The sequence below is a fragment of the Globicephala melas genome, chromosome 1 (genome assembly GCF_963455315.2).
Source record: "Globicephala melas chromosome 1, mGloMel1.2, whole genome shotgun sequence".
NCBI classification, from domain to species: domain Eukaryota; kingdom Metazoa; phylum Chordata; class Mammalia; order Artiodactyla; family Delphinidae; genus Globicephala; species Globicephala melas.
The window spans coordinates 165,115,125-165,132,611 of NC_083314.1; the positions used below are offsets into that span (position 1 = coordinate 165,115,125).

General features: G+C 54.0%; 1 protein-coding gene across 8 annotated transcripts in view; it reads right to left on the minus strand.

Moving 5' to 3' along the window:
- The window catches only part of PTPRU (protein tyrosine phosphatase receptor type U), an 83,687-nt gene that overhangs the window by 30,034 nt on the left and 36,166 nt on the right, over positions 1–17,487 (minus strand). For 5 of the 8 annotated variants that reach the window (XM_060308937.1, XM_060308901.1, XM_060308933.1 and 2 more), the window contains 8 exons: positions 14,165–14,274; positions 13,616–13,817; positions 13,161–13,263; positions 10,387–10,660; positions 9,567–9,603; positions 8,667–8,805; positions 4,472–4,501; positions 1,452–1,609 (listed from right to left, as the gene is read on the minus strand). In XM_060308937.1, the coding sequence (XP_060164920.1) occupies positions 1,452–1,609; positions 4,472–4,501; positions 8,667–8,805; positions 9,567–9,603; positions 10,387–10,660; positions 13,161–13,263; positions 13,616–13,817; positions 14,165–14,274 (1,053 nt within the window). The remainder of the gene's footprint in view (positions 1–1,451; positions 1,610–4,471; positions 4,502–8,666; positions 8,806–9,566; positions 9,604–10,386; positions 10,661–13,160; positions 13,264–13,615; positions 13,818–14,164; positions 14,275–17,487) is intronic. The other 3 variants (XM_030871870.2, XM_060308906.1, XM_060308947.1) reach the window with 1 other exon arrangement.

Below are 17,487 nucleotides of genomic sequence, written 5' to 3' on the forward strand. Positions count from 1 at the left end.
CTAAGATAGCAACAGAAAACCGAACAGAAAATTAGGTAAAAAACATGAACAGGCATTTTATGGAAGAAGAAACCTGAATGGCCAATGATGATTTGCAAATATATTCAACCTCGCTAGTAATCAGAGAAATGTAAATTAAGACTATAGAGAATTACCATCTTATACAAACTAGTTTGACAAAAGTGAAGAAGCCTGGCAAATTTTGATCTTGATGTGGAGCAATGGAAACTTACACCCTGCTGCTCGGAGTGAACACAGGCAAAGACACTTTGGAAAACAATTTGACGCTGTTTTATAAAGCAGCACAAGCACATACTTTATAATCCAGCAGTTCTACTTCCAGAATCTGCTGTGCAGGTGCATCTGGAGATCCATTTAAGAATGTTCACAGCAGCCTCGTTTGTAATAACAAGAAAACTAGGAACAAATCAAATGCCTATGGATGCCAGAATGAAGAAATAAATTGTGATATATTCATACAGTGGAAAGCTATACATCAGAGAAAATAAATGAACTACAGCAAAACTTCCACCTGGGTAAATACTGGAAACATGGTGTTCTGTTGAAAAATAGAGAGCAATTTCATTTCTATCAAGCTCGAAAACGAGCAAAATTATATAATGCACTGTTTGGGGACACATGCACATATGGTAAAATTACTCCCAAAAAGGCAAGAAAGTTATAAACATAAATTTCAGGGGAATATTTACACGTAAGAGGGAGGTAGGGGATATGGAAGGGGCAGCCAGATGACGTTCAAATTCACCAGCGGGGTTCACCGGTGTTTGGTGTATTATTATGACTTTATGATTTTCATAAATGTTATTTTTTGTCCAAATCAGCACTAAGTAGAATAAAAAGACATGTGATGAAGCAATTTATGACGAGTTCCTAGCATATACAGCTGACTCACTATACTCTCCCTGCAGGCCAGGTACAGCACTAAATGATGTGCCCACATTCTCTTATTTAGTCTTCCAGCAGCCCTACCAGCAGAGATTATCTTTACCCTCATTTTATACATGAGGAAGCAGACATCCAGAGAGATTAAGCCACTTGCCCCAGGTCATGCACCTAAGGGGATCTGAGATGCAAAGTGAGGTCTGACTCCCAAGCACTTCCTCTCACACAGCAGGAAAGAGACTGTTCTGATCCCACAGCAGCGCTCCCTCCTCTGAGTCCCCAGAACTCTTCCCACAATTAACTTATGAACTCGCACTCCTCTTGGATGAATCTGTGTCTAAGTCCTCAACTTTCCTAAAGCTCCTCCAGTACAAAGATAATACCTGTGCCTTCTCTGTGTTCCCAGGGCTGGTGCTGGTACCCAGCAGGATGCTTAGTACTGTTGGTTCGGGGTGTTACAGAATCATCTGATGTGGGGCTCTGGGCTGTTGGCTCAGAAGTCTGGGGGAGGAGTGCCTGGGGGCCACGAGGAAGGGCCGGGCACTCACCCCGGGGGCTGTAGCCATGGCCGTCCATGAAGGAGAGGCCCAGCCGCTCATCCTCCTGCAAGGTGCTCTGGTCCGTGAAGCTCCGGTCCACGGCACTCATCATGTGGGTCTTCTCCTGGCGGTAGTTGACCGTGGCCTTGGTCATGTTCACTGGCTTCCTGCAGAGGAAGGTTGATGGGAGACATGGGTGCTCAGCTGGGCAGGACAGCAGCCAGAGGTGGATGGGGAAGTCTGGCAGTCAGGGGGCCTTGAGGCCAGAAGCCAGTCTAGAAGCATCTCTGGATGCTGAGGGGGCTCTGCCCACCAGACCCGGTGAGCTGCTGCCTCCCCCAAGAGGGCCTGGGCAGGGTCCCTGTCCTGGGGACCTCTGCTGACAGCAAGGGATGGAACACCAGTGGCCTCAGGGTGGGATCTGCCTCCTAACTCTCACTGGCCCCGAGGGCTCGGGAAAGGGGAGGAAAGTCACTCTGGGTGACTATTCTGGTGGCACGGCAGACAGTCACTGCACCCCAAACAAGGGAGACGCCTGCCCCAGCTCCAGCCCCAGCAAGGCCCGTAGGTAACCTTCCTTCCTCCGTCCTCACCACACAGCTGCCCTGGGAACTCTTCCTCCTGCAGTGGGGTTGGACTACACTCCTTCATGGCAGAGTCTGGCTAGTACTCGGTCAGTCTCATAAGTTTTCACTGGGCACAGAATGACTCCAACCATGACTTCTTCTTACCCCCCAGAACCCCCAGGATGGTTGCACCACAGGCCACACCAGACTTGTAAAGAAATCCACGCAGGGTCCCTATTCCCGTCACTGCCCACCAGTCCATCCAGCCACCAGAAGCAGCAGAGAGAGAAGGCGAGAGGCCCCGGCCCCTCCCGAGAGGGCAGAGCTTCTGGAGAGCCCCTGGGCAGGGGCCACACAGCCCAGGCCTGCAGCCCAGCTTTACAGATGAGGATGGCCGTTTGTGGCCCCAGGGAACTCGGAGGAAAGTGGAAGGGAGGACGGGGTGGGGAGGCAAGGGCCACAGCTCCAAGACCGGGGGGCTGCACAGCGGGCAAAGGGAAAGGACTTGGGACCTGCGCTGAGACTGGAGAAGAGCCAGGGCCCAATCACAGGGAAGGCTCGGGACAAGAGAGCCGTTCACCTCTAGGCCCTACAGCGTGCAGGGTGTGGGGCAGACCTGAGAGAGGACTTCCGGGTCACGTGGGCTCAGGGACACTGGTCATCCATAGAGATGAAGAGGCCAGTGCAGGGATTCTCCAGACAAACAGGCAAACTCCACTCAGCCCCTCCTGGCTCAAAAGCCGCCTGGGGCCCAAGGGGGACAGGATGACCTCTGGGTGCCCCTCCTGCCAGGACCTCGACGTCCTTCTTGTGCTAAGATGGCTCTGTGTCCACGCTGGGGACCAGTGCTGCCGTGCACTGCGGTGGGTGCGGCCTTCCCAGTCTGGACAAGAGATGGCTCAGCAGGCCCATGCCTCCAGCTCCCAGCCCCACCTGCGGGCTCTGGGCATCACCCTTACTGTGGCCCAGGGCAGAGCCAAAGACCCCTTTGGGGGCAGGTGAGAAGAAGCCTCTGTGGCTGTGACCTTGACCATCAACATAAGAGAGAAGGTGGAGGAGGAAGGGAGGTGAGGAGGGAGAAGGGGCAAGAGGACTGACAGAGGAGGAGGAGAGTAAAGGGACAATGACAAGGGGAGAGAGAGAGAGGGAAGGAGACAGAGGGAGGGAGGGACAGGTCAGACACCAGCAACCACAGGGAAGACAGATAGAGGACAGCCCGTCAAGCTGGCTGAACAATGGTGCCCAAGGAGGGCCTGTCACCATGGATACCGGCCTAGAAGGTCTGCAGGGGTGTACCCCAGGGCTCTGGTCCCACCCAGGCCTCCTGGTCCACTTGGAAGAAGAACCTGAAACACCAACCAACCAGCTCCACAGACACAGCCAGGAGGGACACCTCGCACTGAGGCCTCCAGCCCATCTCAGGGTGAGATCAAGCAGATGCCACGTAACATGGACACTTGGAAAAGTTCTGCATTTAGGTTCAAAATTAGCTGCAAAGTAGAGAGGGAGGGCGAGCTGCCTCGTCAGCAGCTCCTGGAAAAGCCGAGCTGGAGACTCCACGTGAGTTGACGGGGGTGTGGTTGCTGGAAAAGCCAGTGTGATGGTGGGTGACTTCGATGCAAGAAGAGGGTCCAGGGAGGAGGTGAGAGATCACTGTCCTCTGCGCTGGCCCAGGGCCACCTGAGCCTGCTGTGCGAGGCAGGGACAAGCACAGGTAAGGGGAATGTTCTGGAAGGCTTGCAGGGTCAGCGATCAGAGGCAGGAAACAGAGCAGCATGGACAGACCGTGGAGTCCGACGGGGCCTGGGTTGTAACCCCAGCTCTGCCTGTCCTGTGGCCTCTGAGGAGTCCCTTAACCTCCCTGAGCCTCAGTTTCCTCATCAGTAAAATGGGGTGATCACAGTGCCTCTTCTCAGGGTTGTTGCGCAGATTCTGTGTGAAGAACTGAGCCCAGGGGAGGTGCCCAGGAAATGGTGGGTCTGAGGAGCTGGGGTCACCAGCTGGAGAAGGGCTGGTGGCACCCTGGGAGCGGCATGCACCATGTGGAGAGCTGCCATCTGTCTGCCCCACACACACACGCACAGAGCTGTGGATCCAGAGTGGGACCCGGGTGAGGACCTTCCTAGACGCGGACTGCGGTCTGACGTCAGGAGGTCCCACCCAGCAGGACTGGCTCAAGACACAAGGGGCTGCCTCGGGGGCGAGAGGACACAGAGGCTCAGGGAGGTCGAGTGACTTGCCTGGGGTGGCTCAGCAGAGCCAGGTCTGAACCTGAGACTCTGACCACAAAGCCAGCTCTCCTGACCTCCACGCAGGAGGACAACAGGGAGAGGAGAGACAGAGCAGAGGAAGGAAGCTCAGAGACAGGGTGGCCGTGGAGGAGGGGCTAACGCCAGGCCAGGCCGGGGTGGGGGCAGGGGCTCCCCAGGAGGGGTGGGGCTCTGAGGCAGGTACGCTACTTACGGGTAGTAGGAGTAGGCATAGTGGTCTCTCCTGGCAGCGTGCAAAGAGAACAGTACAGGTGGGCCACGGTCCTTCCCCAGGCCGGGCCCAGGGCAGCACCCCCAGCAGGGAGGGGCCTGGTGTTTTCCGTGCCGGGGACGGGGTTGGCCGGGAACCAACAGGTCAGAAGGGCCTTCCTTGACCCAAGGGCTGGCCGGGCTCAGTCTCTGAGGACCAGGACCCAAGGTCCCTTCTAGAACCTTCCCCAAGCCCACTGCTGGAGTGAGAAGGAGGTGGGGAAAGGGCCTGGAGGGAAGCAGAGCTTTCACACACAGTCATACACACATGCGTTCACAAAGAGAAACGCACTGCACACTCACGTATGCAGACACACTCATCTGGATACACACGCTCATACATAGAAACACAATGACACACTCATGCACTTACAAACACAGATATTTACACACATGCAGACACTCGTACACATGTATTCAAACACACACACTGACACACACAGGTACATACACAAACACACGCTCACACACAGACGCCTGCGTTCACACACACGGACACCCCCACTCACACACTCAAGGTAACTGCCGCACTCTCCCCTGCAGACAGTCCCCACTGCGGTCCCCGTGCCGCCCACCCCTGCAGGCCCCTCTGCCCCTGACAGGACAGCCCTCTGCACGCACCTGTGCCTGGGAGGGAACAAGTGGCCAGGGCAGGGGACACTGCGGCCTCGTCACCCACCCAGACTGCCCCTGGGTGTGGGGTCCATGAAAGGAGCCGGGTCACCCCCTCACGGGCACCCAGAGCACAGGGGGCGTCAAGAGCCCTGACCTGACTGCCAGGTACCAGCAGCAAGGAGTGGGGGCAGGCCTGATTCCCAGCTCCCAGGTGGGGAAGCCGGTCCCAGAGAGTCACGGTCTGCCTGGGGCTCTTGGGGGTCAGCGAGAGTCCAGAGCAGGCCCAGGACCCTGCCCCCAGAGCCAGCTCCCCCTGCGGCCCCGTCCAGGCCCCCTCCAGGGTCCTCCACTCACCCGCCCCACGTCACCCATCATGGGGGAGGGAAGGGAAGGAGAGCGGAGGGGAAGACTGAGGCCCAGCCAGGGCAGGAGATTGGCTCGAGGTCACACAGCATGTCACCCACCCCAGGGACAGAGGAGGGGTCCAGGGCCCTGAGCTGTTCACAGAGGCCCTGAGGGGAGGGAGGAGGGGATGAAGGAGTGGTGTTCTTCTGGTATCAGCTGAAATATCATGACTTTAAAAGAGCCTTCCCTAAGGAGTCCCCCACAGTCACCAACTACATTACGTCCCCCTTTACCTTCTCTCTGCCCCCCACCCCGACACCCTGGTCTTTTCACAATTTGTAATTACGCATTTGTGCTTTTTCTAGTTTAATGCCAGGCCCCCCGCTTATAACCACAAAGCACAGGAGGACAGCATCTTGGTCGCGTTTGCCACCACTGGATCCCCAGGGCCCAGGACAGTGCCCAGCACGTTATATTCCCGAGATATTTTATTGAATTGAGTAATCAGTAAATGAGGAAAACTAAATAAAAGAACTCCACCTTTATGAGCTTCCATTTCCTCCTCTAAACAAGTGAGGTTAATAATAATCTCCCCACGGCAAGCACGCGCTCAGCCCTTCCCTGCCCCCTCCTCCTGCTGGGTTGGCGGGGGCGGTTCAGGAGGACCCAAGTCCCCTGGGCCAGACCCTGGGGACACACAGCCAACAAGACAGAACTTCCTCCACCCCCATGCAAGCTCTCAGTCCAGCAGGGAAGAGAAATACTGAGCAAAGCGCTGCAAGCCGTGAATGAAGTGCGGGGTTGGGGGGGGCGGGGAGGGCTGCAAAGGGATGTGGGGAGGGTCTCTGGAAGCGGAACCAAGGGATCCAACCGGCGAGGGGCACCCCCGAGTTCCCCAGGGCAGGTGCATCCAGCCTCACTGTCCGCAGGGCGGACCTGGGTACACGGGGGCTAATTGGGAGCTGCCCTCCCTCCGCAACCTCCTAATCTGTCCATTACATCTGTACCCCAGGTTGATCTGAACACCCTCATCCCTGCCAGAGCTGCTCTGTCCCATGGCGCCCCACAATGCAGACTAGGGGAGCCCTCAGGAGCACAGTGGACCCTGAAGGTCGGGCAGGAGTCGGGGGATGCAGCGAGGTCCTATAGAATGGGACCGAATGGCTTTTAGACGACCTAAGGAGGGGCAGGGGGGTGGGGGGTGGGGTGGATCCTAGAGGCTTCCAGTAGCAGCTGCATAAAGTGGAGGGTTTCCTAGTGAGGCTCTGGCAGCATCTCTGACCCATCCTCTCCTGAGCCTGGCGCTCTCTCTGCAGGGGTGGGTAACATCCCCTACATTGCCAATCTTCCCTTGAGGGTAAATTTCTAGAGTCTTAAATACCACCTGCAACCCCCAAGATCTGACCCCTCCCTTACAGCCCTCTCTATCTGCACCACTACCCAGCCCCCAGGGCCTTGCCACTTACAGGAACCTACTGTGTGCCAGTTGCGGTGAGGCCCTTCACGTGCCCAGCCGTGAGGAGGATGGGCTTTGCAGTCAGGCCTGGGTTCAGTCAGGACCTGCCACTTAGCCAAGTGACATGGGCAAGTCGCTGAATGATAGTTTCCTGACCTGTCTAAGGGACTTAGACCTGCTTCGTGGGCCAGGATCCAAGAAGGAAAACTTCTCTGATGTATTCTGAGTCCCAGAGGTGCTCGATAACTCCTGTTCTAATGGCTGATGTGTATAGAACTCCTGGCACAGAGTAATATTCATTAAATGATAGTTTAAAATATTTTGTCTCAGGAATCTGTACAGGGACTACGGGAAGGGAAAAATCAGAGCCCAGCATTCTGGACCGGACATCCCCACGCCACCCCATCGGTGGCATGCCCCAACCCCAGACTCTCTAGGAGAGTTTTTCTCCTATCATTGCCTGGCCTCAGGCAAGGGGGCCCTGGCCAGTTCTCCCTCATCTCCCTGGATCCCGCTTATCTGCTCCTGGCATCCCAGAGACACAGAGCCAACACACCCATGTGTGCCCAGCCTGGCAGCAGCAAGGGTGACAGAAGGCAGAGCCCAGGCGGGGAGAAGGCGGAGCAGGCTCTGCCTCTGGCTCCCTGGGTGACCTTGGGCAGGTCCACGCCCCTTCTGGGCCTCAGCATCTCCATCCCTCAATTAGGGGCTTGAACCACAGTGTCCTGGGGCTGCCTGGTAGGGAATGCGGTAGGGTGGGGAGGGAGAGCAGAGGGGTCTCAGAAGTCCCCACTCGGCTCCAACCCGAGGCTCAGCCTTCAGCTGCTCCATTTACTGAGCTCCCAGGAGAGGTTTATTTGGTGTTTTGAAGATGGGTTCTGCTGCTTTTGAAAGACTGGAAAACCACTAGACTAGACGTCCTTGAGCTACATGGCAGCCCTCAGTTTCTGGGCTCTGAGCCTCTGTAATTCTAAATTCTGAGATTCTCAGAATCTCAAATCCTGGATTGCTAAAACTCCAAAATTGTAAATTCTGGATTCTAAGATATGCTGGGATTCACTCTGCCCACTGCAAAATGCACTGGGAAAATGCATCCCTCACAAACACAAGGACTGGACCTTTGAGGCCCAGGAGATGGCACAGGCAGGAAGGAGGTCTCCTCTGAGTCATGGGCCCAGGAGGACTCCTCAAGGATCAACAGTAACAGAGTCCAGGGCAAGCAGAGCCCAAGAGAAGGTGGGGCCTGGGAAGCGCAGAGGGTCCTTGCTTTGAAGTGGAGTGAGCCCTGCCCCCACCTCAGGATCAACACCACAACCCCGTGCTTAGGGCAGACAAGAGAGCCGAAGACCTTCGGGGGGCTGAGGATTCCAAGTCAGGTTACCTCCACACCATCCCCATCAGAACAGCCCAGCAGGCACAGGAGGGCGGTGCCCACGCCCAGCACGGCTCCTTGGCAGCCGGCAGTGAGTGCCCTTGCCTGGACAGTGGCACCCGGCACCAGCTAGAACTGGGCTCCAGCCAAGCCACTCTAGGGCAGCTCCATTTGCAGAGTCTCGGGCTTCCCCCAACCCGGCTTGGGTCCATCCACAGGCCTGATGCCCAGGCTGGCAGCCCTCCACACACCCGCCAGGCGACTGCCTGACCAGCCCCCAGCCTCCTCTCTGCTCACCAGGCCTCTGACGGAGAGAAGCCTAGGGTGGGCCAGGGCACCGGCCTCACTCACCCCTTTCGGATGATAATAATAATGGCCCCCAGGAGGAGGATGAGGACGGCAAGTCCCCCTGCACAGATGCCCAGGATGAGCCCCATCTCCTCCGACCTCTGGGACACCTCCAGGGGCTGTTTGCTTTCCTTGCAGGCAGCTGGGAAGAACAAAGCAGAACAAAGGATCAGAGGGGAGATCAGGACCACCTTAAGCCCCAAGGAATAAACATCTGCCCCTCATCCTCAGCACATGTCCCACCTTTCAATCAAACCCATCTCCTCATCATCCCTCACACCTTCCGCATTCCCGTGGCAGAGGCTTTACGTGCCCTGTGCCCCTATCAGGGATATTAGCTCCCTTCACCTCTCTGCCTCCTCAAATCCTCCCCGTCCTTCAGTGGACGGGAGATGGAGGATGTGTGGGGCCTTCAGACCCCACCTTTTTGCCCTCCTGGGAGGCAATGGGGGGAGAGAACTATGTACCCAGGGCATGGTTAGGGCATCTCAGGATGGGGAACCAACCACATTCCCCATCTGGGAGCAGGGACAATCCCTACACCACAGGGTCCACGCTGTCCCCACTTCTCCCCACCATAGGAAAGGGGGAAGATACAGACCTCAGTGTCCAGTACCCACCACCCCCGTGGCCCGACCATAATGGCTCACCCTCCTCCAGCCCCCTGCCAAGGCCCCTTCTGTGACCATGGCAGGATGAGGGTTTGTCCCTACTGCCCAGTCTGGAAGAAGGAGACCTTGAGGTGGGGCACATAGGGAGCAAGAAAGGGAGATGGTTCCTGACCCCCAAGCCTGCCGGACCACCCTCCTCTGCTCCCACAGGCCTGGGAACCCAGGGTCCACCTCCCCAGAGCCCAGCAAGTAAGAAACCCGCTACTGAAGGACTGAACCCAGGGGGACTTACCTTTCCTGGCAATGCGGATGCAATTCAGCCGGGTCTCCTGGAGGCACAGATGGGGGTCTCAGCACCGCTGAAGTCAAGACCTGACCCTCCCCAGAGGGAATCTTAGACAGCGTGTCTTGGGCCTGGTCAGGGCTTTTCTGGCGTGGACTGTTACTAAAGACACCCGACCTGGCAAGAGGGTCTGGGGGGAATCAGGCAGGGAGGGGCCAAGAGGGAAGGAGCCTGCAATAGGGTAATGCCTTAGGAAAGGGGGATGAGATGGGTGGAAACAGAAAGAAACAGCATGGGAAGAGGGCTGGTTGGGGGAGGCGCTCAGAAATGAGGGTGGGGCCTAGATCCAAGGGTCTGCTTAGGAGGGGGGCGGCCTGGGAAGGAGCGACCCGAGGAGGGAGGAGCCTGGATAAGGGCGGGGCTTCAGGGAGGAGGCGGGTCCCAGGCCTCCTCAAGGTCTGCTGAAAGTGGGAACCTGAGATGGACCCCCTCTGGAGAGAGAGGAGCCTGAGATAGAAGACCAGGGCCTCAGGGGGCAGCAGGGACCAGGCTGGGAGCTTGGATAGAAAAGAGTCTGGGGAAAAACGGTTCAAGAAGGGGGTACTGCTGGAGAGAAGCTGGCTGGGGTTAGGAGGGAGGGGCTCAGGTGAGTGGGCGGGGCTGGGAGTGGGAGGAGCTATCGGAGGGCAAGGCTCATCAGCGGGGGCGGGATCAGGACGGGGGTAGGGCCTGGTGGGGGTGGGTCTCTGGCCTCTGTAGCAGCCTGCTCCAAGGTGTCGCCAATCCTGCCCCCCAGCCGGCCCCGCCACCACCCCGGCCGGCCCCTCACCCCCTTCAGGTGGCTTGTTGCCTGGAAGTAGATGAGGTAGGCCTTCCTGGGTTCAAGCGGTGGGTTCCAGAAGCCACGATAGGTATGGTTGTCACCCACGGTGAAGGGCATGGCCTCAGGCAGACTGCTGGCCGCCAGTTCGGCCCCGAAGTAGTGCACCAGGCCTCGGGCCAGCGCCGCATCGAAGGTCAGCGGCACTGGGAAGCAGTCCTGGCCGCCTGGCTCCCGCCGGAGTCTCCGCGGCCGCTCCTCCTCCACAATAACCTGGTACACACTGGCCATGGGGGGGGGAAGCGCAGTGGTCACGGTTGCCAGAGAACAGGGAGAGCCATCTGGTGGCTAAGGGCGTGGGCTTTGGGGTCAGGCCCAGGAGAGGGCTCATCTCAGCTCTGCCTCTTACTAGCTGGGCAAGTCACTTAAGCTCCCTGGGCCTCAGTTTCCTCCTCTGTAAAATGGGAGTGATTACAGGACTGTTACATAAGGTAGAGGTGAGGAAGGAGGCAAGTTTAGCAAGCAGCCAGTGCCTGTCAGCTGTTATTACTGTAACTAAGGCTGAAAGAATGTGAGCCCTGCTTAAGGGAACCAAGCCCTAAAGCCCCACCCTGACTCCTCAATGAGTCCTCCAGGGCCTGGGAACCCCAAGCCTCAGGCTCCAACCAGGTTCCCGACAGGTCCCTCTAGGCCACAATAAATTCGAGTAAGACATGATGCATTCACTCATCCAGAAAGTGTTTACTAAGCTCAGACATGGGGCCCTGTGCCGGGCACTTGGGGGATGTAGGCTTCCTGGAACTGCCCTCCAGTGGGGGAGCTGGTCACTTAGCAGGCAAACGAGGTCACACTAACCCTACATCTCGAGTACCCTCCCAACCCGGAGGCAGCCTCGAGACTGCAACTCTGAGCCTGCCATCTCCCGGTCCTGATGGCTGATCTGTGTTCCCTGGTCTGTATTCCCTCTGATTTGTGTCTCCTGATCCCGACTTGTGTGTTTCTATTTATTTTCATCACTTTACTGAATGGCCTTGCTGTGAACTCCTCCAAATCCTCTGTGGAACAGAGCCAAGAGTAAATAAATGAATGCTGACAAATTTAAATATTTCCAGTCCCGGCCTCGGTCACGTCTTGGCACGGGATACCCCATACTGACAGCCTGCACTCTGGCAAAACAGAAATGCCTTTTCCTTGCTCTCCAGCTATTTCTTTTGAGCTTCCAAGTTGGGAGGGAATCACCCCAGCAGCCTGGGATTTGGGCCAGACAGGTTCATTCCATCACTAACCAGCCCAGGCCCTTCTCAACCCTCCATTTCCCAGGCTGATGTGAGGCCTCTCCTGGCCCGAAGTCCCACCATTAGCCATGGACAAAGCACATCTTGATCCGGGATGATCCCCAAGATGCACCTACGGGAGGCTCAGAGGGGTGAAGGGATGTGCCCGAGGTTGCACAGCCATCAGGCCTCTCCCCCGCACATGGTCCACCCCTCGCCCAGACCCAGCCCTGCCATCATCATCCCTGAGAGACGCCGACCAGGCCTGCTCACAGGATCCCCCAAGGGAAAAGGAAAGGAGAAGGTGATGCTGGTTTCCCAACTCCTCCCAGATTCAGAGGCAACAGGGCCCTGAGGCTCCTGCAAAATGCCAAATGCCCCTGAGATGCCCAGACTTTTTCCTGGGGTCTGGGAATCAGCCCAGGGCAGGCTTTGCAGTGGCAAATACAGGGGAGCCAAAGCAGGAGAAAAGAGTGGAAGGGGGGGAGGAGTGAGGAAATGAGGGGGTGTCAAGGGCACCTGGGAAACCCACTGCCTTCTTGGGGGGCTTAAGAGGACACTCCCATGCCCAAATACAGGCTGTCACCCTCTCCCAGTGCATGAAACTTTATGGTAGGAGGAGGTGGACCAGAGGGGCAGGGAGGCTCTGTGACTTCAAGGAAAGGTACAGGCTTTGCAGACAAACCTGGCTTCCAAATCCCAGCGCTATCGTTTACCAGCTCTGTGGCCATGGGGCTCATTATTCAGGCTCTCTGAGCCTGTTTCCTGATATGTAAAATAAGGGTACTAATACCCACTCCACAGGCTGCCACGAGGATAACATGACTCATGCAGGTAAATTCCCTAACACGATGTCTGGCTGACAGGAAGTATGTGCACACATTCCACAAACACGCTCACTCTCTTTCACATACACACTCACACATCACACACACGTCACGTGTCTTCACTACACGTGCACACACGCGCGCGCGCACACACACACACACACACACACATCTTGTCTCCAGCACCTTCTCCCCAACAGAAACAGCCACTATGGCATCAGCTTTCTCTGCAAAGAAGTGAGGAGGCCAAGCTCTTGGCCACTCCAGAGAGATGGCCCCATCTGGCTGGCTGCACTAGCCTTCCAGAAAGCCCATCTCTGTGTCTCCCTGGATGGGATCCTCCAGGGAAAATACTGGGAAAAATAAGGCCCCCAGAGTTCACTTCTCCAAGGTGTCAGAAGGAGGCCCTCTGGAGAGGCCTGAACAGTCCCCTCTCCAGGCTGGATGTTGTCCACAGATCTCATGACAGTCACCACCAGGCACCCTGCGGCCTCAGAGGGGAGTGGCTGCAGGCGTCCTGCCTGCCCGGGATCACAGAATGTCCTCCTCCTGACACTCTGAACCCTTAGTGTGAGACTGAGGAAGGACAAGGGTGAGCTGGCCTGGGTGGGGACTCTGGGTCAGACGAGGGGCCTCTTCCCTATGGCCCTGACCCCCCGCCCCTCCATGCAGGCATCCCCACCTGATGGGCGCCCCGCGGCCCTGCGCCGGCCTCAGCAGCACGGTGATGGTGTTCTCAGACTCCCCCAGCGGTGACGGCATGTCGGCATAATCAAAGCTGGGAGCTGGGGAAGGGGACAGGACATAAGCACAGAGCCCGGCCACTGGACCAGGAAGGTCAGGCCTCCAGCCTCCTTGACCCCTGTCCTCAGATCTCTTCCCCTTCAGCCTTCGCCTCCTTATTCCCTCTGACCTGAGCTTCCCTGACCCCTGACCTCAGCCCTTGGATTCCACCCATCATAGTCTCTAGACTCCTCTGGTTTAATCCTCCCTGACCCCTGACCTCAACCTCTAAATGGTACATTTATCTCAGCAGGAGCCCTCCATCACCACCCCCAGGAAGCCTCACCCCCTACCCATGGAACCCTAAGACTCTGCCTCCTCCAAAGGGGCCAGGGCGGGTCAGGCGGGGCTCACCTGAGATATTGGTGGTGATCTCGGTGAGCGCCGCCTGGCCGAAGCCTTTGCCCGTGCGCGCCCGCACGGAGAACAGGTAGGTGGTGCCCGGGTGCAGGTTGGAGAAGACGTGGTAGGTCTCATTGCGGAGCTTGGAGATGGTACGCCGTGGGCCCGGCACATTCACCGCCGGGTCTGACGACTCGATGCTCTGGTAGCTGATCTGGGGGCAGGATGGGCAGGTAGGCGGGCACAGGGATGGGGAAAGGCATTACTAGTCCCATAGCCTCCCACCCATCATGGTTCAGGTGAGCTAGGGATAAGGTTGGACAAAGGGGAGAAGCTTGGTGGGGGGACCGTGGATGCCCCTTAGTCCAGGCCTCTGGGCACCTTCGCCTCTCTCTTCTGCCTTCAGGGCCTCTGTCCCCATAACACATGGGGCACAGACCACAGCCACAGTGGAAGGAATCCCGATCATCACCTGTGTTCCTCCGCCCCATACACTTCCCTCTCCAACCTGTGGGCCCACCTTGCACCAGGGGCCCCAGCTGTAATAGGGTCCAAACCCACCTCATACTGAGTGATGAGGCCATTGGGCTCCTGGGGCTCCTCCCACTTGAGGAAGATCATGTCCTCCAGCGGAGTGAAGGTCAGGGACTCAGCCGCAATCCCGCCAGGCACTGCAAGGGAAAGGCGACATGGGGCAGGGAAAAGCAAGCTTTGGAACCAGATCCCTGAGTTCAGATTCCAGCTTTGCTATTTCCTAGCTGGAATGCTTGGACCACTCAGCCTCTCTAAGCCTCAGCTTCCTCATCTGTGAAATGGGGATGATAATAACACCTCCCTCACCAGAATTAAATGTTGTGATGTACATAAGGCCCCAAGGCAAATAAATATCAGCATCTCGTATGGTTCCGCCTATGCCCGAGCACTTGAAAGGGGCAGCTGGCACTTTGGCCACTGTGCAGGATGCATCTGGCAGAGAAGAATGAATGCTCCTACTTTGTTCCAGTTGAGTGGTTTTCAGAAAATATAGACATTTGCCAGAAAAATGAAAACAGCCGCATTAGAGTGGCAGGATTATGGGTGGAGCTGTTTTCTTGTCTAAAAATTACTAATTACACAAACAATATGTTCAATGTAGAAAATCAAAATAGGCATAAAGAAAATTAATGGCACCTACAGTTCCATCACCCAGAGATAAATACTGTCAACATTTCAGCAGAAGCCCTTTCAGGTATGGTTTTGTTTTTGTTTTGTTTTGTTTTAAGGTATCATCTTAACAGCAGGCTCAAGGAATTTCTTCTAGGAAGAGAACGGCCTTTGTTTGGGAAAACACCTTGATAAAATGTTGTGGGGAAGCTGAACTCCTAAGATAGGGGAAAGCAGAAACCCAGATAACAATCAGGGACAGCTCAAGTGCCTTGTGTTAAAATGAACAGTTAACAAGGCAACACCACTATCCACCCACCAAAACGATAAACGGAAAAAGACAATTCCAAGTGTTGGTGAGGACGCAGAGCAACCGAAATGTTCACACACTGCTAGTGGGAGTATAAATTGATACAACCACTTGGGAAAACTGGATATATCTACTTATTATGAACACATATCCTATAACCTAGCCATTCTACTCCTAGGCATAAACCCATCAGAAATGTGTATATATCTACCAAAAAACAAGAAATCTACAAGAATTTTATTTGCAGCACAATTTAAAATAGTTGAAAACAACCCAAATGCCCAACAATAGTAAATAAGAAAAATAAATGTGGCATATTCACATAATGGACCGTTCAGCATTGAGAAAGAATTCTCTAGCACTGTACACACAACGTGGCTGAATCGCTCAAGCATAAAGCTGAGAGGAAGAAGCCAGTCATAAAAAGAGTACACACTGTATGATCCCACTGATGTAATGTTCAAAACCAAGCAGAAATTCATCTGTGGCATTACAGGTCAGGATAATGCTTACCTTTGGAAGGTTGTGAGGGGGAGGGTGCATAAAGGGGGGCTTCTGGGCTGCTGGTAATGATTTTTCTTGGTCTGGGTGTGGTTATCCTGATGTGTACCATCTTTGAGAATGCTTTGAACTGACCACTTAAGATAAGCACGCTTCCCGTAAGTATGATACTAATACTTCAGTGAAAAGTAAAAAATATTAAATAATGAGCAGTTATCAGAGGGAGGGAGGAGAAGAGGGATAGAGAAAGAAGAAAGAAAACCAAGTAACCCAAGTGAGGCCTGGCCAGGGTTGGGGGAGGGGGTGTGAAGCAGCCACAACAACGTACCTAGCCGGGGGGAGGGGAAAGGTCAACAGATTTTAAGAATGGAGCAGTCTGATATTCAGTTTGAGGTTACTTAAGAAGCGTATCAGTATATGCTACCCAAAATATGCCACTTGGTATAAGGATGATTTTGAGCTGAATTGAGAAGGCAATGTAGGAGCATACATGAGAAAAAATTCTCTGCCCTCCCCCTATTTGCCTAAAAGTAGGACATAAATTTGTAAAGGTGCCCCCTTCCCCTCTCTACCAGAAAGGACAGAAGTTAATCACTGAGAAAACTAGACCCTTATCAGCCTGGAGGAATCTACCTAAAAAACTTTCAAGACTACCATTAGTTTCCCCATATATTTGACTTCCCCTAATTTGCTGCCCCTAGAAGCTCAAAGCCCTTTTCCTTTGTCTTGTCACTTCTCTAAAAATTCATTGTTCTTTTGTTAGGACACTATATAAGTCCCAGTTCTCACCACCCCTTTGAGTTACTCATCACTGAGTACTCCCCTGTTATGGGTGATGCATGTGTTCATAAACTACTATTTCCTAGAATGGAAAATAATCCGAAAAAGTATGTATATGTATATATATATCTTATATCTGAATCACTTTGCTGTACACCTGAAACTAACACAATATTGTAAATCAATTATACCTCAATTTAAAACTTTTTAATAAGATAAATAAATAAAAATAAACTCCTGTTTGTTTTTCTCTTGTTAATCTGTCTTTTCTCCATCTAATTTACAAGGCCCCAACCAATGAACCTAACATGAGTAGAAGAAAAAAGTTGTTCTTCCTTTCCTACATTTGCAGTGATTCAGGGTAAACTCCTCTAGTCCTCACTCCCATCCCCAGCAAATCCTCAGCATATCAGTGCAGGGCACAGAGGATACACGTTGCCTCAAGTGAGTGGGGTTTTCTGGAAATCAAGGAAGGAGTTGAATTTTATATCTGGGATGCTGCTGTGAAGAACAGAAAACTGCATATGTGAGGAAGCAAAAAACAAAACAAAACAAAAAACTATTAACCAAGGAGCTTGGGGTTACCTGGGATTTTACAGCAATCTGGAGAACGCTTTTGCTGGCATTAGAGTGTAGCTGTTAAGAAAAACAACTCTCAAACAGATGGCCAGGTTTGAAACCCAGCTCTGCTACCCATCTACCAGCTATGTGCCCTCATCTGTAAAATGGGAATGGTAATAGAAAATAACCAAATAGGGTTGCCATGAGGATCATATGCACTAATACATGAAAAGCATTCAGAATAGTGCTTGACATATAGTAACTGCTTAATAAATATTAGCTTGACATAAGTAGAACATTGCACCCAACAAGGACAGAACACCTATTTTTTTCAAGTAGATATGGAACATTTATCAAAATTTAACCATATGTCAGGCCATAAAGCAAGGATCAAACTTCAAAAGACCAAAACTAGAGTATATACTCTGACCATAGTGGAAGTAAGCTAAAAATCAATAACAAAAAGATAATTCGAAAAATCCCAATTGCTTAGAAATTAAGCAATGTATTCTAAATAACTCTTGGGTCAAAGAAGAAATCATAACAGAAATTAGAAAATATTTTAAACTGAATGATACTGAAGATAGGA